Source organism: Columba livia, chromosome 2, assembly GCF_036013475.1.
Source record: "Columba livia isolate bColLiv1 breed racing homer chromosome 2, bColLiv1.pat.W.v2, whole genome shotgun sequence".
In the NCBI taxonomy this organism is placed as follows: Eukaryota; Metazoa; Chordata; class Aves; order Columbiformes; family Columbidae; genus Columba; species Columba livia.
The window spans coordinates 48,433,076-48,458,741 of NC_088603.1; the positions used below are offsets into that span (position 1 = coordinate 48,433,076).

Genomic DNA, 25,666 nt, shown 5'->3' on the forward strand with positions numbered 1-25,666 from the left:
CTTTCTTGGGACAGGATCTCTGTTTCTAAGTCAAGTAGCTTATTTTTATGAAACTTGTAGGAATGTGGTATTTCAGACTTCTACCCCTTTGCCAAATTCAAGCAAATTGCCAAAGTCAAGCAAAAAGTGAGGCATGGTCTTAGGTTATTGGAGGTTATATGTGTATGTATATATGTGTATATATATATATATGTATATATGTACATATATAAGCCTTGGTTTTAAAATTCATAAGTCCTTTGGGGCACTGTGAAATGTCTTGTCCTTTTCCTGTGCTGTTTGCCACTGTGGATGTCATGGCAGTAATTAGGCACCACACCTGATTACACTAAAGATACTTTTAGCTCTGTATCTTCTTGATAGTGGCTTCATGTAGTTACGTAGGACAGGAAATGGATAAAGCAGTTCTGCCCTCCTGGCCCTTCCTGTTACTAATCCATGTTATTTATTATTCAATTATATTCTGTCTTTGAGGTTCTTTTCGTTTAAAGTGGGATATTTTCCCCTACACCTTTGTCCTTTACCAATTAGAAAAGAATTTGCAGGCTTTTTGTGATGGTAGTACAGCCCATAAGGTCTTGAACTGTTTTCTGTATGTTACAGTTGCGGGAGCTGGAAGACAAGTATGCGGAGTGCATGGAAATGCTTCATGAGGCTCAAGAAGAGCTGAAAAACCTTAGGAATAAGACTATGCCAAATGCCATATCACGTCGGTACCACTCTCTCGGTCTCTTCCCTATGGTAAGCAGATGTAGGAAAAAAAACTGCACACACCAGAAAACAACCAAACAGAGGAAACATGCCTGTTTGCATCTGACTTACAGCTTCAGGGATGGAATGCCAGGCCACAGATGGGCGTGGCTGAAGTGTGTATTTATATAGTGTTAAAGGAATACCCAAGCCATCAGTTTTGCATACCTGGTTCTGAAACAGTGGTGCTGTGTGGTTACTTGGTTTTGCTGTGATATCCTATACAACCTTGCAGCTGGCTGTGCTTATACTGGGAATCTTGGGTAGCATTAGTAGGTTGTTACACAGTTCTGTAGTACATCTTTGTTTTTCATCTCCTGGACTGTGGTGGTTGAGTTTCGGTAGGAGCCTCTTGTTTATTTCCAGTATCCTTGGAGATGTAACTTCTTGATAACGTAACTAATGATTTCTGGACATGGCATCCTTCTAGTAACTTCTTCAGTACTTGAATAGGTTACACCTATATTTTGTTCTTAGGTCACTGAAAATTCAGTGCTTCATTAGAATAATATTTGTTGACAGTGTGTATTATGGTAACATTAATTATGGCAGTGTCACTGGTGTTATCAACTTAGTTTACCTGGTTTCATTTGATTATATCATGGTACATTTAAAGCATGGGGAGTATGCAGTAATGAGGTAATTCAGTGCCTGGCTCTGTTTGCTCTAGAGTAATTCCATTACTTCTGAAAACAATTACATCAGTGGAGCTTCTTTTGAGTTAAATTAATGTAATCAAGCAGTAGAATCTGGCCCTCCTTGTCTTTAGCCATGTCTTAACTGCTGAGGAAGAACACGTTATATTTGTGCTCACAAGAAGTAAGCTTAGCTTGCCTTTTTGTGTTCCCTTTGGAGACTGAACACAGGCCATTTAGACATCGGGTAATATAAGTTGTACTTGCACAAATGCAATTTAAAGCTGTGAAAAGTGTGCTCGTACTGGGATAGGTTTATGTTTTGCATAAAAATGATTTTCAAATGTTGAATCATAGGACCAAAGATCATTTAGTTTTGTGAATGACTGACACTTAGGCCTTGCACTTAACTACATTCAGGCAGTAAAATTTACTAACCAGCAGTGGAAAATTGATAGCCTGTCACCTTTAACCCTGTGGGGAACGTATATAATGCTCTATGCCAAGAACCATGTCCTGTGGGTGGGTAATGCTGTGAAAAGGAAGAGTGTTTTCTGTTAATTTTAAACGAAAAAAAATTAAGTACAACTTTACACATGACAGATGGATGTTACTGAGTAGGGAATTTAGTCTGGGAAGCTGGAGTACCTGAATTCTGTTGTTGCCTGTGATTTTTGGGGGGATCTTTGACAGACATGATATGATGTCAGATGGTAAGTACTGTAACAGTATGAGGCTAGCCTGTAATTTGTCAGTGATTTAGATATATTCAATAATCTTCCAGCTTTCCAGTCAGTTTTCATTTTTAAACTTTTTTTTTTTCCTGGAATGACACCTTATTAGTTATTAGTTAACTTTATTAGTTATTAATAATTTAGTTATTAATTATTTTATAAGTAATTATTTTCTGCAATTACAACCTACTAATACTATGATATTTGTTTTTCTTTTGTGCTTACTTTGAACAGGATTCTTTGGCAGCAGAGATAGAAGGGTCAATGAGGAAAGAACTGCATTTAGATGAACCAGACTCTCCTGACTTGGCGTATGACTGAAAATAATTGTTTCCTAATTAATTGGCTATATCTGAAGTTAATTATTATTTTATGGGAAAGGAAAAGACAGTGTGGGGCCCATTACACCTGTGCTAAAGTTCTCTTGAATTAAACAAGATCATGTTTTGAAACAAGTACCTATGACAGTCCCAAAGCTATAGGTAGATACAGCTTGTCAGAAATGGCCTTAGTGACACCAGCTGCATGTGTACTCCAGTAGGTTTGTGTTGCCTGTTTGTACAAAGCATGGACTGGTTAATTTGAAACAAGTTAATCCTATTTGGAGGGTCTGTTAGAGAAACAGAGTTTACAGAGAAGGGACATTCAGAGAAGGTATAGTAGCCACTTTCCAGAAACCTTCTAAAAAGCTTGACAAATACTTAAGCCCTGTCTGAGCCCGAGCCAAGAATTGTAATTGACACTTCAACAGAGTGGAATGTTGATTAGAAAAATGTAACATCAAAAAAGATGTGAGCACGCTCAAACCCCTTTTGTCCTTCTGGAGTTAACTAACTTAGGATAGTTTAACTTCTTTAGAATGTCTTTTATATTGCTATGCATGTACCAAAGAGGAATAGGGTGGGGCTTTTTTTGTTTCATGGCTTGTCTTGGTTTTATTTATTTGCTTAATGGAAGTAACTGTAACCTCTGTGGGACCGGTTATTGATAGATGCTCTTACATTCAGCCTGTTAAAGATACACACCTGTAGGCTTGGAGCCTACACACGAAGAATGCAAGTGTTGAGCACTCATAAACAGAAGGAAGAAATTTAAATTACATTAAATAGTATAAGGCATGCTGTCCTTGTTATACTCTGGCAGTGTTACCTTTAAGCTGGAAAGGATGTGCTGTTCTCATGTTCAGCCGTTGTTGAACTGTAAAACAAAGCAGAAATGACACTTCTGTAGCATGATGTAGGGCAAGTTTATTTTGTCAAGAAATTTCTGCTTAAGTGTCATCTGATCTGGGTCTTGAAGCAGATGAACAGTGTTTGTTATGGTATCAGGACAATGGTGATAAAGAATGAACAGTAGAAGTAGGTCAAAAATTAGGTTTCCAGCCTCGACAGCCTCTTTCTACACTGTGGGTCCACTATATTTCTGATTTTTTTTTTTCTTTAAGTGCTACTTGAGGGTATTGGAAATTGGTTTCATAAAGAAAAGATACGAGACTTACTTTTACAGAGATACTCAGTAAATTCAAATTCTCTTTTAAAATGGATTAACTGGTTCATAGTTAAGAACTGAATGAAGGTAAATTTTCTTTTTTTCAAAACTCATTTCCACACAATGGCCTTAAGGCATTTGTAGCTGATGTACTGAAATGCTCTTTCACTTAATTTTTGTCAATATTTCAGAGGGTCCATGCACATAATTCTCAAATGTTCTGTCTAAAATATTCTAGGATGATTAAAGTTTTATGTTGATGGGTTGAATGTAAAGACCAGACTGTAGCAAGTATGAGACTCTATGCATACTACTTTACCAAAACTATAAAGATAAGGTGGTTGGTGGAGCTGTCAATAGGAAGGGTTGTTAACAAGCTGTTACCTGTTTCTCTGTTCCTGCTTAAGGTAAGAGGGCACTGTGTGATTATAAACTGTGTGTGTGTCTTACCAGCCATCAGAAGCGGGTCTTCGAGACGGTGAGAAATGTAAACCAAGTTGTCAAGCAGAGATCCATGACTCCCTCACCAATGAATATCCCAGGCTCTAACCAGTCCTCTGCTATGAACTCAGTCATTTCTAGCTGTATCAGCACTCCACGTTCCAGTTTCTATGGGGGAGACATCTCTAACATTATGATAGACAACAAGACCAATAGCATCATCCTAGAGACTGAATCCTCTGACAATGGGTCAGTACTGTAGGCCTGGGCTTTGCTTTTGCTTTGTTTCTGACATAATATGTTTCTGGTTTCCTGTCCTTGTCTTACATTGTGCAGTTAACACGGTGATGTACATCTCCCAAAGTTACTTTATTTTGTGCTGATAGTTCTTGAGCACTCAAGTTTATTTAAAAAGGAAAGCTTTTTGAAAGTACTGTGTATCAGTGTCTGCAACTTGGCACCTGTTCTGGCATGCAGCAGCACCAGATGATGTAAAACCACTCTTTGTCTTTGCAACTGTGGGTCAACCTTTACAACTAATTATGTTTTCACCATTTTGCCAGGGTGTTCTGATCTAAGTTGCAACTACAGCTAACTCTTTTTGATCCTAAAAATAAATAAAATGTGTGTGTGTGTAGGTTACCTAATATGAAAACTTGTGAATGAAACCAATTGGAACTTGATTGTTCTAGCTTGTTTCTTCCCCAGTACAGTTCTACACCATACTTTCTACATATACTTTCCAGTAAAAATGACTTAATATCTCAAAACAATGAATATAGATGCTCTTGTGAGTCATTATGGTATTCTTGCAGCATTTACCCTGTAAGATGTGGCCTGCTCACTTGGGTTTGTGTAACTGTAAGAGATCCTCAACAAGTAGGCATCTCTCATCTCCTTGTAGGAGGAAGCTCTTAAGTAAAGCACAGCTTTTCCAACCAGGAGTATCCAGGCAGGAACTGTTATTTGAAATGGTTTTAGTATGAAAGAGAAAGAAAATATTGCCTTTGAACTCAGAAGACAACTAGCAAGTTGTACGCAGACATAGTAATTTAAAGGCATTGGTGCATGTCTCAAAACTGTCATGTGGAAATTTTAAGCATCTCTAAGAATTGTTTTTTCTCCCTCTCCTCTTTTGTGTGTGTGTGTCGTCCCCTATTATGTTTTAGAAATGAAGACAGGATGAAGAAGCCTGGAACTCCAGGGACTCCAGGCTCCAGTGACCTAGAGACTGCCCTTCGTAGGCTGTCCCTCAGGCGGGAGAATTACCTCTCGGAGCGAAAGTTCTTCGAGGAAGAGCAGGAAAGAAAGTTGCGGGAACTGGCAGAAAAGGGTGAACTCCATAGTGGTTCTGTTACCCCCACAGAGAGCATCATGTCGCTGGGAACTCACTCCAGATTTTCAGAATTCACTGGATATTCAGGAATGTCGATCAGCAGTCGTTCCTACCTGCCAGAAAAGCTTCAGATTGTGAAACCACTAGAAGGTGATAACAAAGGGCCTCGGCCTTTATCTGTTCTTCTTAGTGACTCTTTATGGTCTCTTATCCATCACCAGAAAGCAGGAAATCTTTGCAACACATATTCATTTTACTTTAGAGACAGTACTCCACGCTGTTGGTTTGAAATCTTCTAACTACTACATTTTTCCTCAGGCCTTAAAAGTGTTGGGAAACAGTTCCAGCCATGGCAGTAAAATAAATGTTACGGGCCACACACGCATCAGCAGTGCAGCCTTATGTCTAACCTAAATCACAGTGCTGCCATTTCACACTTAGAAAAGGAAGGTGGTTGAGTATCTGAAATCTAAGCAACAGGAGTATTAGTTCATCAAGTCTCAGTTGTGCAAGTCAGTGTCTGGAAAGACCTTTACCTACTATAAATAGTCCGGCTGGTCTAATAGTACTATTTTTGTGATTAAAAATGACCTCTGGACTTCAGTTGGCAGTTTGAGGGGCCACACCTGAGTGTCTATGGCTTTGGTTTCATGTGTGAAATGAGGTGGATATTTTAAAGTCAAATTTCCTCCATATATTTTCTCAGAAGGAGGCAAGATATAGGTAGATGGTAGTCAGGGCTAGAGCTTTATGTCAATTAAGTGCATTTCTGTAGTCTAACAAAGCTGACAGAGCACACAGTGTAGTCTGCCTGCCTTTCTTCAGTCCTTTCAGTTTGTTGCTGCAAATTAAAGTTTAGTAAATTCCTTCATGTTTTAAACAAAACGAAGCTGTTTTCCAAAGTACTTCACAGAGATGCTAGCCACATAATTTAGCTTTGGTTTCTTTTTCTCTCTTTTCTTTTAACAGAAGTCTGGTGTTACATTATATTGCCGATGTGTATTTTCATTGCAGAAGTTCCCTTTTCCTTCTTTTTAGAACAAATTTATTTCATCTATAAGGAGCATTTAGCATGACACATGTTCAGAAGCAAAAATAACCCATCTTGTGTCCTGAAGAAAGTGATGTGCTGTATCTACCTGTTCAAATGAAACTATAGCCGTAGCGCACAAGTCCATACTGTGTAGCAGATTTTAGTAGTTTGTTTTCATGACTGCTTTTAAATGGTCATAAAAAATTCTTGTATCACATGAGGGAAGGGATGATCCAGCATTGTTTCAGTTACTGGTTGCTACCACTGTAAGAGATTTCTGTCACCATCCCATTATATCTGCTTTTTCCTTCCAATAAACTCTTGAAGTCTTTATCGTCTTTCTATCTGTCTGGGTTTTTTTTTTTAATGGTTTTGTTCATTGTTTTCACCGGGTCATTTTTTCCTTAAAATTATTGCACCTTTTGAAGTACTTCTCATGTTTGGTTTTACAACTCATTTGTAGTGTGTTTGTGTCTGCCTGTTTCCTAAGTTTAGCGTTTCTTATCTTTTATTAAATACATGTTTATGGTCCTGTTCCTCACTTCAGCTTAGTTTCTTTCCCAAGTATTTTTCATGAGATTTAACTTTTTATTTTCTTCAACTTTATGGATACAATCAAACTATTGGGGCAAAATAGTCTGCAGTCTTTTATCAGTAGTCATGCCTTTGGCTTTTATTACTGTTTCCTAAGGGTGCTCATGCCATAAAATGGGCAAGGAAAAAAATCAGCTCTGTACTACTTTTCAGGTTAGTGGCTTATATTTCTTTAAAGCAATCTTTTAAATCCCACAGTAAAATAAATAGAGTGATGTACTAAGAAATGAATCATCGTCTTTTCACCTTAAAAAAAAAAAAAAGTTTTCTTTTGGCTGAATAGAATGATTGCTTGATTTAACTTGCTTTAGTTACAGTCTGGTGGGATTTTTGGCTTGATTTTTTTGTTTTTAAACCGTGCATCTGTAGCTTGTTGCTCTGTAAGCGCAAAATATCACTCCCTGTATCCTGTAGAAAAACTACAACTTTGGACCGATTATGTCTTCACTCACTTTATTGCAATTGTGGCAGCACACAGGATCACAGAATGTCAGGGATTGGAAGGGACCTCGAAAGATCATCCAGTCCAATCCCCCTTGCCGGAGCAGGAACACCTAGATGAGGTTACACAGGAAGGTGTTCAGGCAGGTCTTGAATGTCTCCAGAGAAGGAGACTCCACAACCTCCCTGGGCAGCCTGTTCCAGTGCTCTGGCACCCTCACTGAGAAGAAGTTTCTTAACATGAGAATTTTCAAGCTTTCTCTGACCCCTGCACTGTGCATGCAATGATGCAGGCATCAGGAACAGAAAAATAAACTTTATTAATGTACTTCATTTTGCTTTTAAATTTCTTCTCACTTTGGCCTGGCAGTCCCACACTGTTGTACCCTCATGCCAGCTTTTTCTGATAGCATGATTTACAAAGCTGTCTGGTAGGAGCCTGTGACTGAATAATAGGCCAAGGTGTTGTGTTGTGCCCTTTAATTTGGTGCCTTTTTTTTTATTAATTATCAGGCAGTTGACGACTATTGCCTTGTTTTTTCCACTAGTGTTAATTTTCAGTTTGGAAACATTAAAGCTCCCTTTCACACATTTTATGAGATCAAGATAACAGAGGTGGGGAGAAACTCAGACATCCTTATTTTTGTGACTAAACTTAGGCCACTTTGATTTCCAGTTTCTGAAATAAGCTGATAACATGAAGTGTCGGTAGAAATGTTAAAGATCTAGATGCAGGTATTCTGGTGAATATCTTTCCGTAGGATAGATACAAAATGTTATAAATTTAATGATTATACCCTGCCAAGCTTTTCTGACTATACATTTTGGTGAGCTTTAAGGTAAAAAGTATTCCATCTTCAGAAGCTTGCATCTAGAAGTTAATCAGCGACGTGATTTTATACTTGCATACTGTGCAGAAAGAAGTTTTTATTTCTGTAACTTTTGAGGGTATTGTCATACTGCAAAGCTCTGCTCTTTAAGACTTGACAATATCTGGCATTTCTACAGGTTCTGGAATTTTCTTTTACGTAGAAGCAAAAAAAACCCAACCTTGACCTTTGTGACAATTTAGTAATAAAGACAAGTTATATAAGTTATAGGGAAACTTTCTTGATTTGTTTTTTTATTTGGGTGGTATAGTCATTACTACTTCCTTCAGCCTTAAAGGTACCAGTCAGCCTAAATCCTCTTCAGTCCCTCAATAAATTACTTAGAAAAAAAATAAATAGCACTGTTATCCAGAGTAATCTGGCAGGTTCAGTTACTCTCAGCTAAAAATTGCCCTTTTAAAAAAGTGCTACTCAGTGATCCCAGTCATTCCACAGACGGATGTTTTCCCTGTTCACTTGCTATTAACTATAAAGCTCCGTGTAATGCAGTATCCATATTGTGAAATGACAATTTTTCCCATTCCATAGGATTATTTGCAGATGAAAAATAATGTAAGAGCCATCCCATCCCTAGTTATTACAGTGGTTTAGAATGTATTTGAATATTCTTCACCTTTGAACGCTGGTGAGATATTTGCGTGCCGGCTTGTGGACTGAGTTCAGTATTTTCGTTTGGGGAGAGGGGACAGGAACAAGATAACAAAAACTGCTCAGATTTCAGCTGACAGAGATGAAAATAAAGATGTTTTGTTTGTGTCATAGGACTTGGAATGAATTGGTTTAATTTGCACATTACAGCACAGTAGTGATTGGTGGACATGCAGGAAAACGTAGGCCTTTGCGAGTGGTGTTTAATCACTGCTTGTGGAATCAGATAAATCCTCACTGATTTAGTCTGCCCATCTCAGTGTATTTATCAATTTAACCTGGTGTGTTGCTGTTTCCAACTCATTGTCTCCTATTGAACTGTGAACATCGAATGTTTTTCTCCATTAAATGTGCCTCTTTCCTCATTCGAAACAATTTTCTGCCGAGGATGAAGCTACAGGTACAGTAGCATTTAGTTATGTAGTAGTTGAGTTCCTGTAGCATAGGGCTCACGTAGGGGCTGTAAAAGTACTTATGCTTGATGTATAGGTCAGAGATATTATCTGCTTAATATGTGCTTAGAGCTGATGTGGCTTTCTAACATACGGTAGAAAGCTGAAACTGCTGTGCAGTCTGTGTGACTACTGTCCTCCTGTTAGCCACCGGTAGTAAGTTATTTCTTAGTGCGAGTTTAATGTGGGAATATGTGGTATATGTTCCTTTTAGAGCTTTCTGTGACGGTGCTCAGGTCAACTGTTAAATATAAATTCTTTCTATTCCTGCTTACTTGTGTGAATTTAGGGGGATGAGAATATGGACGAGGAGGGGATGTGCATATGCACAAGTGTGACACCTCTTACCACTGGCCTGTGCCTATCCAAGCGCTGATGTGATCGGTTTATTTCATATTGATCTGGAAATGCTGAAGAGCAGGTGAAGCAGTTTCGCCTTGTAACATGTCTGCCTAGAAATATTAAAGCCTAGAAATATTAAACCCAGAAACACTAAAGGTTCGGGGCTCCCAAGCCTTTGGTCTTCTGGATGAACAAAGTGGGAATTTCTGCCTTTTAGGTCCTGGATTGATTACTGATTTATTTGTGCTTGTCTTTGTGCTCACTTTCAAGGTTCTGCCACTTTGCACCACTGGCAGCAGCTGGCTCAGCCTCACCTGGGCGGGATCCTGGACCCGAGGCCTGGGGTTGTCACTAAGGGCTTCAGGACCCTGGACCTGGACCTGGATGAAGTGTACTGCCTTAATGACTATGAGGAAGATGAGACAGGTGACATTTCTTACAAGGGCCTAACTACCTCGACGCCAGTTCAGCACACAGAGACCTCAGGTGAGAGGTCACAAGCACAAGTGACTGTTTCAGACAGCAAGAATAACCCCCGCCAATCTCAGGCTTTCACAGAGGAGATGCAGGAGTCCGCGACAGACGATGATGAGGGGTCTGGTGAGGGAAACTCATTAAGTCCAGTAAAACTGACATCTTTACAGGATTTTGATTATTGGGCCATACTCACATCTCTCCAGAACAGCATCCATAGTATTGCTTTGTGTGTGGCATCTGCGCGTTAATGCGTGCAGTAGTTAGAACATAACCATTCTAACACTGGCTCAAAAATCTTTTCTCTAATAATCTTTTAATTTGATTTTTTTGTTTTTCCCAGTAACAGCATCTGTGGTCAATATTTTACTCTATTTTGATAAGAGAAGGCTGCTAAAAGGAAGTGGTGCATTCACAAACCTTTGTGTGGCATGTATGCGACTTGTATGTGTATGGAGTGCACGGTCTTCAGTGTATATAATGTGTAGACCATATATATGTTGTATATTTATACTACAGATATTTTTCTGACTGTTCATAAGTGGTGGTGCCATGCTTTAGATTTTGTACTTTGGGGAGAAAAACAAAGATGAAATGATGACAAAAGTTGCATCTAAATTGGATTTGCTGAAACAAATGGAAGTGCCTTGAAAATCAAGCAAAGAAATTCTGCAACTTAATTCAGTTACCTCAGATACAGTTACCTGTTTTTAAAATCTCTTTGAGATAAAGAATTAAGTGCGCTTTTATACAAAGAAAAATGATGAGTCCTTTATTCCCTCTCCACCACGCTATTCAATTCTAGCCTTCCTGTTTATACAATTTTAAGAATGACACATTTTTAAATGCTGCAGTATTGCAGGAGTTATTAGATACTCTGAACTGACACTAGCAGTCTGTTATTGCACAAGGCTACAGGTTCTCAGACTATAGATGTGTTTTGAGTTTGTGTGGTTTGTTGTTTTTATTGTTGGGTTTGGCTTGGGAAGCTGGTGTTTTGTTTTAATAAGCTGTATAGGAGTGTTAGTCTTCATTCAGATTTGCTGCTAGTAAAGAATTATATTTAGTCCAGAATCAGGAAACTACTAGAACTCCTTTTTCTTCAGACTTCATGTTTTTAAAAAGCTACTTTAAATGAGGATACTTCCTTCCCCCTCCTTTTTCTGGAATAAATCATAATTTATTATTTGACTGGTCTTTGGAAGATTAGATTGTCTCAGGGCTAAACAATAATGTTTCTGTTATTTTTGCAAAGTGCAGAGTATCCTGAGCTCTTGCTGAAATGGCAGTTCAGTGCTTTCAGCTATTGAATATAAGCTACTTTTTGCAGTCAGCTCTATTAGGATTAAACTTGGAATCATAGAATTATTTAGGTTGGAAAAGACCCTTAAGGTCATTGACTCCACCCATTAACCTAGCACTGCCAAGTCCATCACTAAACCATGTCTACAAGTCTTTTAAACACCTCCAGGGATGGTGACTCAAGCACTTGTCTGGGCAGCCTCTTCAAATGCTTGAACATTCAAACCCTTCAACTTCCCTTTCCGTTGGCAAAAGTTGTCTTTATTCTACAAGATGTATGGCCCATGAATAATGCTTATATTAACCTTTTGTATTAATATGGAAATAAATAATGGCTCTGCAGGAGTTGTGTAGAGTTTGGGGTATTATCCAGGTGTTTATCGCTTTGAAGAGTCTAAAGAACAACAGCAAGAAAAGCTAGAGATCTAGGAAACAGGGACTAAAATAATGTAATAAATAACTCTTTTCAGTGGTGTCCAATGATACAATGAGGGGCAATATGCAGAAACTGTAGCACAGGAGGTTCTATCTAAACATGAGGAGAAACTTCTTCACTTTGAGGGTGCCAGAGCACAGGAACAGGCTGCCCAGAGAGGTGGTGGAGTCTCCTTCTCTGGACGCATTCAAGACCCGCCCAGACACATTCCTGCGTGATCTGCTCTGGGTGAACCTGCTTTAGCAGGTGGGTTGGACTAGATGATCTCCAGAGGTCCCTTTCAAACCCAACCATTCCGTGATTTCTCTCTAAGAAGTGTTGTGCAGGTAGGGCTGTATAAGGATGTGCGCTTTCTTGGAGCACTGTCACAAGCACAACGTTATGACCTTGTTGCTTGCGTGATTCCAAGGATGATTCCAGGCAGCAATGTACAGCACAAGCTCTTGCTTGTGAAAGTAAAATAAAAAGGGAAGGAGAAAAATATCTTGGATATGATCTTTAGTGGTAATGCTTTTGCGTGCAATCCACGATAGCTCTGTTGTGGAAAAATCTAGTTCAAGAGGTTCATGAAAGCCAGAAAGTATCTTCCTACAGTTGTGCTGGCAGGCCACAGAGCATGCCAATCTGCAGCTACAGCTCTTCTAACCTGAGGATAAAATGTGTTTGGAAATACAGTGCCCGCAAGAACCATTCCCAGCAGGTGTAAGCCATCTTGGTCCTTTGGGTAGGTCTCTGCATCATTTGATATGTATGCTCTGAGGGTTGTGTCTTACCATTTTTTCACTGGCAGAGTGCTGTGAGGTCCTATTTTTACTGTTGCTTTGTGGGTGTGTAGAGTGCTGCTCAAGATGGGCCCTAGCAGAAGTCATTTTGGCATCCAGGCTCAGGAGCACAAACATTGCTGGTAGTTCCAAAGATCTCTTGTAGCCAATATAAATGTCTTCAGAACAGAGTATCAGTTACTCCATGTTGAGTGATAAATAGAGTCAGAAATCATTCTGACTAAACTTTCTGAAGAAGTTATCCTTGGATTTTTCTGTCCCTGTGTTGAAATCTGTAGTATCCATTGATAGGTAAAATAACTTCCTCACCCTATATGCAGATTATATCCCAATTATGGCACTGAACATTTCAGAGGAATTAACACACATTTAGGACATACAGTTGGTCTGTCAGAACTGCGTACTATGTGTGGGCTCAGTAATTTTATGGAGGATTGTAAATTCCAGAATTGCAGTTCTAACCTAATAACCAGGAGTTGTTTGAGATTTGTATATCACTTGGGTAGACTCTCAGCGTAATTTGAGTGTTAAAGAAATTATAGGACATGGCACTGTAAATACCATCTAGGACAAGTAATTTTTGCAGCACAGATTTTTAGTGCCCTCAATATCATTTTTTTAGTCATTGAAAGAAACTGCAGTATATTATAAAAATGTTTAGTGTCTGTTTTGGGGGAGAGGTTGTTTCTTTGTTTGTTTGTTTTGGTCTTAATTTATTGCCTTTCAGGTTTCCCTTAAACAAAAAGCCACAAGCCATTCAAAGCACATAATAATGTTGTGAGTGTTCTCATTTAGAATTTGGAAAGGTTACACTTGATTCAGCATGTGCTTAATTGCATCCTAGTTTTGGGTGCACCAACTGGTCTTTCAGTACTTGCATTGGTTAGTTCCACTGATGGATTGCTTGGAAGAGACACGTGTGCAGCATTGCGGGATCAGCCCTCTTGTGTTTCATGTTTTGACCTTAATAGTGATGTGGAGATCTTTCTAAACAAGTGCCTAAAATCACGAAAACTTATAAAGAATGTCTTATGTTTGAGTTGTTTTTAGCAGGATTACTATACATGCTTCTAGGAGGTTACCATTGTACAGAAAAGCAATAAATTTTGTAACTCTTCTTAGAACTAAGGTATTGATGCATATTTAAATATATATATATTATTTTTTCAAATGGCATGAATATTTCAAAGTAATTATTTCCTTAAGAAAAATCTATCACCATTTGCTATCTGTGCTGTTAAAATGCTAGAATTTTAATCTGGGATCCTAGCCTGCATAAAATCCTGTTGAAGCCTCATTAAATACATTAAAGTCTTTTTACATCTGTGCTCCAGGGTTATATACATATAAAACGGAGACCTCAGCCAGAAGAAAGCTAAGAAAATACTGTTCAAAGAATACCTGCCTTTGTTCAGTTTTTTGTCTTTCTGTTTACAAAGGCAGAATTAATGGGAAGTTTGGAAATGCGGATATTTGGAAAATAATTTTTGTCGTCAATTGTTTAAGTAATGTAAGAGGAGTAACACTCCTGGTGTAGACATATGGATTCTCGGAGGTTTTGAGCATTCGTGATTCACACCTTTAGGAGAGCACCACACTCACATTTTACAGCTGTTGTGTTAATTGCCCTTCTCCATGTGTTGTAGTAGTTAACCCAGGCGTGGGCTCCAGCGTACCCTGTATGGTCCCTGCTCTGTCAGCCAGGAGTTTTCAGTACAGGTAGCACCTCGTATCAGAGCTTTGGGGTGAACTCTGCTGAATGTAGAGAGAACGTGAAGCAGCTCTCTTGTTCTGTGGATCCTAATGGGGTTTTGTGACCTAGTTTTCAAGAATTTCACCTTATCGAAGAGTGGAGGTGGTAGCATAGACTGGCAAAAGTCAAATCCATGGTTTGTATCCCAAGTGATGACACTGTAGGAAATAAGTGAAGTGCCTCGTAATGGTCCTTGGTTAGTATCCCCTTCCAAAGCAGACAGAGCTTTTTTTTTTTCTATTCATCAGTAAGATAAACTCCTAGTGCTTTAGAACACCATCTCCATCTGTTGCTCTAACGACTCCCCAACCTGATTGTCATTCCATCCCTGTCTTATCAGCTTGTGCTAGAGATATATCCAAATTCCACTGCTCTCTCTGCTGAAAGGGCAGGAAAACAGGTTTCTTTCTTTAGTTAAAATGCGCCAAGGAAACAGTGAGCGGAGTGGCTTGCTTCAGTGCTGGTCTAAAACTCTACCTTTGTGCCAGTCTCAATCAAGCCATATTCTTAACATTTCTGATTTGTTTTTAAGTTCATTTTTGCATAAATGTGTATTTGCCAAAATAGGTATTTCTACAAAATGCAAGAATTTACTGGCTGCTGTGAGCTCTCTGCTTCCTTGGTGTTCATCTAGCACAGCACTGAATTTGAGTTTGGAACCAGTGGTACAAGTGTTGATGGTGTTTTAGTATAGCTGCCTCTTGCAAATCTTTTTCAAACTCAGTTTGTCCTGATGCCTTTTTGTGCATGGGGCAGACCACTAGTTTACCTGCTGTAACTTTGTACATTTCTCTGCATGAGCTGAGTGAAAATCCAGATTGAGCAGGCTTTTGATGGTTCCCTCAGCAGAAGATCATGTCCTAAACACATCTGGATTGCTGTTTGCACGCAGCAGGATGGCCTGTAAGCTGCATACTGAAGCTGGATCTGAAACAGCTCGGAGCTAATATATAAAATCAGCTTTTGTGTTTTGCATGGGGAAAGCTCTGTTTTGCCAGAAGGTGGAGCTCTCTGCAGTCATTTTGAATAGCACGTGGCTTTTTTTGCAGTATTTTAAAACATTTTACAAATGTTTGTGCTTACAGGAGAGTTGCTTTCAGCTATAATGTTTTTCTTTTTTATTTTTCCAAAATGCCTAAGAATCGATTGAGAGAGTTTAATGAGGTAAAGAATCGTTAATTACTGAGAGACAAAACACAGTCCAACAGCAATCGAAAATTTAGCTTGAATTTTAATTGAGGGGAAAAATGCACACACAGTTTAGTTTATGGTTTCCTGATGGATAAAATGACATGATGTTTCTGTAAATTTTGTTAAACACTGAATTATGTACAGGTTCTTTTTCATACAGGTATGAAGATTCATTGTTGATCATCTACTTTGAAAAAGAGGGTATAAATAAAACATTTGGTTTCAGCCACTGTCTCATGGAGCGGATGTTTATATTTAAAATAATACTTGGTGTATGTACATGTGAAGATAATATCTTATTGTAAACTTATGTATTACTTCCTCACAAATTTATACCAACTCAGGATATGGCCATTCTTATGTAAAATTCCTAGGTTAGGAATGAATTATTTTGTTTCTATTTTATAAACTTTGTTCATTTACAGCAACAGGTTCTCACTCTCTTTGTACTGTGTCCAAAGGATGGAAAATGCTACAGCAATATGATACACCCCATTGTTGACTGATGGAGGATGAAGCTGGTACAGAACTTTCTTAGTGGTATTTGAGGGTGGAATACATCCTTGGAAATTGATTTTTCTTTTTTTTTTAACAATTTCAATTTGTTTCCTCTTATTAGAATCGGTGATTTCTCTACTTTTAGCAGCCTTCTCCTATCTCTGACTCATTCATAGCAATGAGTCTTGCTTTGCTAATGCAGCTATATATCTTCAATGTGCCTGTTTCCAATCTGAGGGGATGCCCAGTGGATATTACAAATGGGGAAAATGCACTTAATTGTGTTATAGCTATGTGCTTTGGGTTGAGCTTGCAATCTTAAACTGCCATTGCTTTATTCTGTTCTCTATTCATCACCCAGGGATAATTGCTTTGTTCCTCTTGATTTACGTCGAAGTCCTTTGTTTTATCAAAATAACTAATTTTTTATGTCCAGTCATTTGAGCTCTTTCTCCAGATTTTCTTTTAACTCTCTGCAATATGGAGAAAATCATGATTGCTAGGCTGTGCTCCCTTGTAATAGCTTTCATAGTGCTCACACTAATCTCTAAAGCAACTGGATTCCTGAAGCATCATAATTGCCGTCTCTGGAGGTGAAGTAGAGCCTGTTGTTATGTTACGCTGTGCTAACATTTGAGTGTGTTAACATGGCACTCCAGTGAGTTTTTAGAAATACTCTTCTTCAATGTACAGCAGCACATTCCAGCGCTAAATATAAGTTGCCTCACGTTGTTTGCACTTCTGCTTCCACTGTTCACACGCCCCGTGCTCTACCCTTCACACTCTGCTTACGTGTGTTCTCAAAGGCCTACCGAACCGCACGCACGATTTTGGAGCTGTGATACTTTATACATGAAAAAGGGAACACAGCCACAATTACGACTTGCCTTGCTTCTGCTAAGCATCTCTGGAAGTTCAGAGTGGTGTCTGGTCTAGTTGGTCGGTCTGTCTGTCCTTTGCAATGTGTTGAATAGTTGTGTACTGTGGTATTAAAGTGTGGCTTAATCGGGGAGTGGCTCAGAGGGTTGGGTAGGACCGAGAGGGAGGGAGCTGCACACAGTTTTTATTGTGCATGTCTTTTGACCACTGCTAAGTTTGGTTACTAAGTAAGAAGAACCTATGCAATCATGATATCTTTGATGTAATATTTAACTCTGGGTGTGTTTCAACCAGCTTTTCAGATGCATGGCTCTTAAATTTTTGTAGTTATTTTGCAAGGGGCACAGCTGCATTATACAGCAGGTTAGTATATTCACAGAAGTAGCTCTACTGAGAAGAAAGAAATTGGCCTGATTACTTAATTTTCTTAAATTGAGCTGTGTTGCTTCTTTCCCAAATTACAGATAAACTGGCAGTGGCACCTTTACAGCCACATTTGTGGGGAAAATTACTTGATACACTGTTTACAAATATGTGAAAACTGCTGTATTGTGCAGCTGAGGATGTACATTCTTAAAGAACCTAAACACATGCACAAGAGAAGTGTTACAGATGTACAGTAGTGGATCCAAAGAACTGCCACTTGCCCTACTGTGGATGTGAAAAGAGGCAAGAGAAACAGTAATATGTGTCTGTCTCCTCCCTGCCCCAACAATCTACATTCCTGTAGTGTTAGCAAGCTGGATCCATTACTGAGAAGTTATGAGGATACCTTTTGGTGGATCAATCTAAAAGCTGAAATGCACAAATATTCAGAAAGTCTTAGTAATCCTGAGCTGGTACTAGAAAATGCTGCTTGTAATTTCCCACTGGCCAAAGTGCTAGTTTAGCTGAGGACTAGCATTTCACACACTGTCTTGCCTAAATATGTTTTGAGCAAGACTTACCTGTGGTGTTAGTGATGATGGGGAAGTTTCAGCAGACCCTTTTAGAACTGGCTGTTGAGCCCTGGGTGTGTTCGTTTTGGAGAACAAGTGTCTTTTGGAACTCGGTAGCTTCTGTATTTCACTTTTCTTGCATTGATCCAGTCCGAGGTACCTCATCACTTTTTGCATCTGCCTTATCAGCACACAGAAGTTTGGTTTTCCCCTTTTCTGTGTAAAATGCAAAGAATTTGCTTTTTTTTAATTTAGTACCTCATCCTGGGAAGTGCATGTCACAAACCAACTCCACCTTCACCTTCACCACCTGCCGCATTCTGCACCCTTCCGATGAACTCACACGAGTCACACCAAGGTAAGGGTTTCCCGTGGTGGCAAAACCTTCAGCTCTGTCAGAGTTTTTCCTGTAGGAAAATGCTAAATAGTGGCATAAGCAAAAGCATTAACTGCACTGGTGAATTACAACACACCCCCAAATTATTCTTCCCATTTTGCGTTACCTCGACCTGATTTTATTTGAGAGGCATGTGTAAAGTTTTAGGAAGCCAACCAAAATATCTTAAATTTTGTTGTCTCTTGTTAAAATCTTGCAGGGTCAGACATAACTAAGTTAGCTTCCAAATCCAAAGTCCCAAACTAGTTGTAGTCCTCATGTGTGAATGCACAGAATATGGTTTGTCACAAAAAATTGAAGATTTTTCCAGGGAGGAAAAATCTTTATCTTTGGTACAGAACAAGAAGGGATGTGCAGGTAAAGAAATCCAGGAAGTACATGAGGAATGGAGGAAGAAATATGCCTAAATCCAAAGGAGGGAGCCATCTACTTTGTTCCTTGGTGGAATTGTTGAAAATGAGTTCATAGTAGCAAGACTGAAACTAATGAACTAGCTTACTAGTAGCAGTTGGCATGTGTAAGCAATACATACTGAGAAAATGCAATTCTGTAGCCTTATAGAAGGTGACAGTCTGAGAACCAGAGTGAATGAGTGAATTTCGTACCTAAAGATGGAACTTTCCTTCCTTAGCAAATCCGTATTTAAAGAATGTTTTTTCTGTTTCAAAGGACAATGCCTCACTGCTTTCTCTGCCTCTTATGGCCCCTGTGTGGGAGTGTATGATTGTGTAGGTCCCCGTTCAGAGATTGTGTGTCCAGACTTGTTTAGACATGAGATAAGCACTGATTACCTAAGGAACACATGAAAAGTAAAGGTATTACAAATGAAAACCTGTGAGGTGGAAAGGAAATGGATGATGATTAAATGTACCTTTTCCGCTTCCCTTTCTGAACTAAGTTAATCATGGCCTGGCTGCTTTTTCTTTGCTCTTTTTGGTCATCTTTTCCCTTCAGCACTGTTACTGAAGAGATTGTTTTATATCCTGCAGTTCTGTTTAATTTTCTTAGTGTTCAACTGCTGTTAATTGTGGTCACAATAAGCTCCTCGATTATGTTGGTTACTAAATCTAACAAGTTGGCCATAACTGACAGCTAAATTCAGTACATTTTCAGGCACCTTAGTTAGGTCAACATTCCTCATTCAGGAGGAAAAAAGAGCAAAACAAACAATACGATTTTTTCAGCAGATGTGTTTAAGGAGCTCCTCCTTACCAACTCCAAACGGTTCTTCACAGGTCATGTGAGGAGGACGAGGAAACTGCATTATGTCTCGTTATGCTGAGAGGAGGTATAGGGCAGAGACTATGACCCAGCGTGGCAGGGGGTGAGCAACGCTGCCAGCAGCATCTGTGTTGGCAGGGTCACGTGCAAGGAATGCGAGTGTGTGTGGCACCAGCTAACCCCAAGAGTTTTGGTATTTATCTACCTGGTTGCGTTTTAACCTAGCCTCTAACCCAGGTGATGCTCTAACCTGACTATGTTTCATCCAGCTAAATGAGGTGCTCATTTATTTGTTTCTTTTCTCAATCTAACTCTGAAACTGTCACTGGGCTGAGTTGCTGGGGCCAGTTTGAGTCTGTTTCTGTGGTGTGTCCAGGCTGCTCTGCAGTGATGATCAGTTTGATGGGGAAAATATTCCCAGTTACAGCAATACCAAAATGACCAAAGAAAGAAAAAAAGCAACAGCTGTATAACAACTGCTTTCTTGCAGGGGTGTCCTTTTTGTTGTTGTTGTTTTAAATTGTGCTGTAGTGTGTACCAGTACTGACAAATTAGTAGAAATATTGATCTAAATATCTGTGCAGCTGAAATCTGGAGCTGGAAATGAAGTTGTTGGAGTTAATAAGCCATTGGAATGCTGTAGTTTTCATCTTGTGATTAGGACATCTTAGAAGCCTGATAATTAACACCCTACGGCTGGGTTTCTAAAATGTGCTTAGCCATAGTCTGTATAAAGTCAGTTTACACAGTAAGTTCTCTTACTTTTTCCTCCCTCATGCTCTTCAAGACTTCTGAACTTCTGTGCTTAGCCAGTGTGGGAGATGCAAGTCAGTGGCTGTCACTGCTCTTTAGTTCTACCACGAGCTGGAATCAGAGCTCTGAAGGTCCAGCTTTAATCAATGCTTAAGAGAAGAATTGGGATCTAACTTCTCCTTTCTGCTCAGCCTTGTCTTCAGAGTGTGTGTCTGTGTGCTGCTGCAGTGGCGTGTGTGACCTCCTGAGCTCTTCTACGAGAAGCCCTTCTCCTCTGCCACAGATTCAGTCTGGGCAGAATGCAGAAGACCTAAGGAGAACTTGCTTAGCACTCCTGCCACATGCACTGACAGCCACAGCACACTGGGGGGTGCAAGAAGATCATTTCCAGAGCCGCTTAGCAAGGCTGCTTTTCCAATTACACCACTCCTAATACTAGTTTTCTCAAATATGTGTTTCAGTGCAGGTTACAGGTAGGTATATATGGGATTACTCTTGTTGAATTGCAACTGCAGGGTAAAAATTCTTTGGCAGTTTCACTTGCTTTTGGTAGAAGTTGTTCTGCATTGCTGTAGAGACCATGTTGGTGAGATCCTATTTAGCCATGGAAAGAATACATGACTTGAGACTTCATAACATCAGGCTAATACTTCCTTAATTAAAGATGTGCCTTAAAGTACTGCTGGTTTTTAGAAGGTCACTGGACAAATGTTTATAGTGTTACATTTACTATGTCAGCTGAGTGCTGTATGCCATTAGTCAAAGTTCGAAACTCATCAGAAACTGGTTCAGAACAAAACATTCCAGGATGTCTAACCTGGCATTCACAGTAAATCTTGGCTTTCCAGAGTTCATTAATGTAAGGTGAAATGGAACTGCAAATTCCAGTCAAGACATCATTTAGGCCCTTTCGTCCATATTGGCAAAAAGGATACAATTCATTTATTGGCCTGAGGCTTCTCTGTACCTGGAAATTCAACCAGATTGTCTCAGTGTGGCTTTTTGGTACATTTCTTGGTACAGAGAACCCAATGTAAGTTAAAAGTTGCATAGGTAAACATGCTGTAGCTGGTCTGACCTATAAGGAACAAGTTTTCTAAGGATGCCACTGCAGTGCCAGAAACACTCAAAGCTCAGTGTCCATGAGATCTCATATAGTGGCACAAGGGATTTGCCACATCCTCTTTGTGTTTGCAATTCTTTGGAAGTAGGTGCCGTGTTGAAACTGTCTTCATTCAAATGATCAGCTTATGGGAAGAGGATAGTCAGAATTAACGTTACTTGATACACCTCAAGAAGTCCCAGCCTCTAATAGCTAGCAGTAGTGTGCTGAAGGAAACAAAATGCAGTAGGTAGGCACTAAACATAAGTATGTAATGCCTGCCACTTGTAAATGTGCAGATTATTGCCCATTTAATATTTTCTTGTCAACTGTCTGTACAGAGTTTATTTTGAGAAGAAAGAACTAGAATTGGAGAGCAATTTAGCCATGTTTCAAACTACAGAAAATAATGTTTTACCTAATTAACAGTAGAATGGCACTTTGTAATATTTGGTTTGCTGCTAAATTATCAGTAACCTGTTGACCAATTAACAAGCAAGAGCTTGACTGTGTTTTCTCATCTCTTTTGATGATTACTCACACCACTGCACATCTTCATCAAAAGACAGATTCCCCCACCCCTTTCCCCATAAATGAAAGCAAATACAACAGAAGAAGATGGGTTTGACCTTACAGAAGTGCATGTTGGTGACCATGGCAGCTTCCAGCAGCTTTGCTACAACTGCTTTTGTAGCAAATAGGTTCCCTTCCTCCCTTGCTGCTCTCTCTGCTGTCACCCAGCAACACTAGAAGGACTAGTGGTTTTGTGTGCTCACAAGTGACACTAAAAAGTAAATCATGCTTATACTTTGCTTATACCATCCATCAAATGCCCCCCCAATTTCCTTGTCTCATGGAAGCTGCTGGGAGTTGTGACAACCCAGTAGATCAAGAAGGAAAACAGAAGGTGTTGATCACAAACCTGTCCATTTAGTAGTTTATCAGAAGAAATGTGGTGGTGGTGGGGAATGCCCTAATCCCATGAGACTGGGGGGTGAAGTATGCAAAGCGGAGAGGTGCGTTTTGTAAGAGATGGTGTTTTTTGCACTTGTCATCGCATTTCTGAGGAGCTGGAAGCTGTCAGTTTTCTCTCAAAATGGATAGAAGACCCTGTTCAGGGTTAAAAAATCTGGTTTGTAATACGTTTTCATTCCTTAGTGGAGAGAATAATTTGCTTGCTCTTTTGTTTTCAGCCTTAACGCAGCACCTACTCCAGCTTGTGGCAGCATTGGCAATTTGAAAGGCACCCCGGTGGCTACTCCCTGTACTCCTCGGCGTCTGAGCTTGGCCGAATCCTTCACTAACCTCCGGGAATCCACGACGACGATGAGCACGTCTCTGGGGCTGGTGTGGCTGCTAAAGGAAAGGGGCATCTCAGCAGCAGTGTACAATCCGCAGAGCTGGGACAGAGCCAGCAAAGGCACCCTCCTGAATGCATATTCCCCTAAAATGGCGATCATTCCTTCCACTCCACCGAACTCACCTATGCAGACACCTTCTTCCTCCCCTCCATCTTTTGAGTTCAAGTGCACCAGCCCACCTTATGACAACTTCTTGGCTTCAAAGCCTGCTAGTTCAATCTTGAAAGAGGTGAGGAATAAAAAGAACATCAGGAACAGTGAGAGCCAGACTGACGTGTCTGTTTCCAACCTTAATCTCGTGGACAAAGTCAAGAGGTTTGGTATCGCCAAAGTCGTGAGTGCAGGGCAAACGTCAGCTCCTCCTTTAACTGATGACCAGGGACCTCTTCTCTGTGGGGCACAAGGACCAGTGAGGGCCCTTGTTCCTGGAGGCCTGGCACCAGACGGTCTCCCTTTGGGCTGCCCCACCGTGACCAGCGCCATCCAGCTGAATACTGGCATCCGAAGGAATCGGAGCTTCCCCACCATGGTGGGTTCCAGCATGCAGATGAAAGGCCCGACGTCTCTCACTTCGGGGATCCTCATGGGAACCAAGCTCCCGAAGCAAACTAGCTTACGATGAAGGACTTTATTTTTACAGCTAGTCTTTTTAAATAAAAATACTCGGGATTCTTTCTCCGATCCTCTTTCCCCGCCATCCCTTCATTGCCTCTTGAGTTTGACAAATCAACTTTGTGCCTAATGGGAGAAAAGTGTAAACTTTGTATAAAATCTGTAAATATGTACCAGATCTGTTGTAACTAATTGGATTATTTTACTGTTCAATTGAGTGCAAAAGGCTCTGTGTTATGATTTCTGTATTAAGGATAACTTTCTAACCTTCTCAAAAGGTTTTCTTTAAGATGCACTGAAACAAAATAACAAAACCAACAAAAAATAACTTGACTAGGAAGACATGAATTCTGTAGCTAGCCTAACTTGAGTCAAAGGTGCATGGGAAGCTATCGAATGTGTTTTGTGAGACCTCACATGGCATCACTTGAAGCATGGGAGTGTTTGTGCTTCGTTAATTGCTGAAAAAAGCACTCGGTTTAACATGCGGTAGTTCTAGTTTTGCTTCTGTAGATACATTGAGCTGAGTTATTGGAGTGCCTGGCTATTATACCTGAATGGATGAAACCTTTTATTTTTTTCCTGTTTTGTATTCTCCTCCTTCTGGAGGTGCTAAACTTGAACTAATACTGTGTGGAGGTCAGCAGGCCTACTGGGTACCTGGAATATTGACATATTCCTACCACCGCCATTTCATTTGGCACGCTTGCACCCTGTGCGACTTCTTCTTTGTTTTGTTTGTTTTTCAATGCTGCACTGGATTGTGGAAGGGAAAATGCTTTACTCTGTGTTGCTGCCACCGAAACAGGCTTTGTCAGTGCCCCCCAAAGAGAACAGTTTTCACAACTCATGAGCTAAAACATGGCAGTGACTTCTTAGAAATCAAAGTTGTGGCACAGATTGACAGGTAAAGAATGTTTTAAAAGAACATGTAGCAAAAAAAGTATTAGGAAAAGGTGTGTCCTGGAATCCTCCACAGAGAACCACAAAAAAGCATTTAGTAACGGAATGGTACAAGTTGGAAAGAGCAACTTGCAGCCCTCATGCTGATCTTCAGGTTTGGTGCATGTTGAGGACCATGGCCTTGTCAGCAGGGTGGGAATATTCCCCACCCCTTTTCTGCTTTTGTTTTTCAGAGAAACCTTTTTCATCTGAAGTTGGACCTTAGCAGAGGTAAAAGGATGGGAAATGCTTTATCCCACAACGTTTTTAAACTGAAAAAGCAACTCCTAATACCAAGCCTTTAACCCCCACTTTTTCAGAAAAGAAATAAAAGACCCTGCACAACCTTTAGTTACAGCCAGGTGATCTTAATTTATATTGCGATTTTCTGTTTCTCCTGAACTTCTGCTGAGTGCTTGTAGAAAGAATCGAAACATCCTGGAACTGGAACAGACGGAAGGGAGCTTGCTCCTAGAGCTGAGGCCTGACATTTTTTTGAAGGGAGGATGGAGAAGAGCGAAGGGGGGAGGATTTAACATCCACTTTCTTTTCCTTGCATTCCCTGTGGCATCTAAATCAAGCTCCCTGTTTGCTACCGTAATCACACTACACATAATTGCCATGAACTGCTGTTTGTACCAGACTGTTACTAAATCATTAGCACTGATAATTTCTTGCATAAATGAAACTGTCTTTTAGTCTTTGTGATGAGAGATAGGTGGGTGTTTGGGTTTTTTTTGTTGGGTTTTGTTTTTCCTGAATGAAATAGTTCTTGCAGTAGTACTATGGACACTAAGGATATTTTTTGAGAAAGAAAGAACACATCAGTCAGTTACTGCATGTGTTTGAAGACTTCTATTTATTCTATGAACTTAAAATGTTTTAGTAAACTGTCATCAGCTCTCTTTGCTGTTGTATGTGTGCACTTATTGCAAGTAAATTTAAGTATCTTTTTATTTGAATGTATCTTAAAACAGTAGATAGAATAACAGTTGATTCTGAAAAAAGTAATGGACTTGATGGACCATTTTATATACCCAGAGGAAGAAAGCAATACCATATGAGAACTTAAAGTGTAGACATTATTCATGCAATTGGGAAGTATTATTTAGCCTTTAAATAAGCAGTAGGAGCTGTCCACTCACTGGAGAAAGCAATTGTAACACATCAGAAAGATGAAATAAAAATTTTTCTTCACTAATATCAATAAAATAACAGAAAAGTTGCATTGTTGTGTATTA

At 39.7% G+C, this 25,666-nt stretch overlaps 1 protein-coding gene across 8 annotated transcripts in view; it reads left to right on the top strand.

The window, feature by feature from the left end:
• The window catches only part of TRAK1 (trafficking kinesin protein 1), a 140,027-nt gene extending 114,374 nt beyond the window's left edge, over positions 1–25,653 (top strand). For 4 of the 8 annotated variants that reach the window (XM_065051792.1, XM_065051794.1, XM_005510639.4 and 1 more), the window contains 7 exons: positions 604–741; positions 2,354–2,430; positions 4,061–4,297; positions 5,218–5,534; positions 10,055–10,384; positions 18,293–18,395; positions 22,704–25,653. In XM_065051792.1, coding sequence (XP_064907864.1) covers positions 604–741; positions 2,354–2,430; positions 4,061–4,297; positions 5,218–5,534; positions 10,055–10,384; positions 18,293–18,395; positions 22,704–23,493 — 1,992 coding nt within the window. In that variant the 3' untranslated portion in view covers positions 23,494–25,653. The remainder of the gene's footprint in view (positions 1–603; positions 742–2,353; positions 2,431–4,060; positions 4,298–5,217; positions 5,535–10,054; positions 10,385–18,292; positions 18,396–22,703) is intronic. The other 4 variants (XM_065051795.1, XM_005510640.4, XM_021298609.2 and 1 more) reach the window with 1 other exon arrangement.
• Positions 25,654–25,666: the final 13 nt, after the last annotated feature.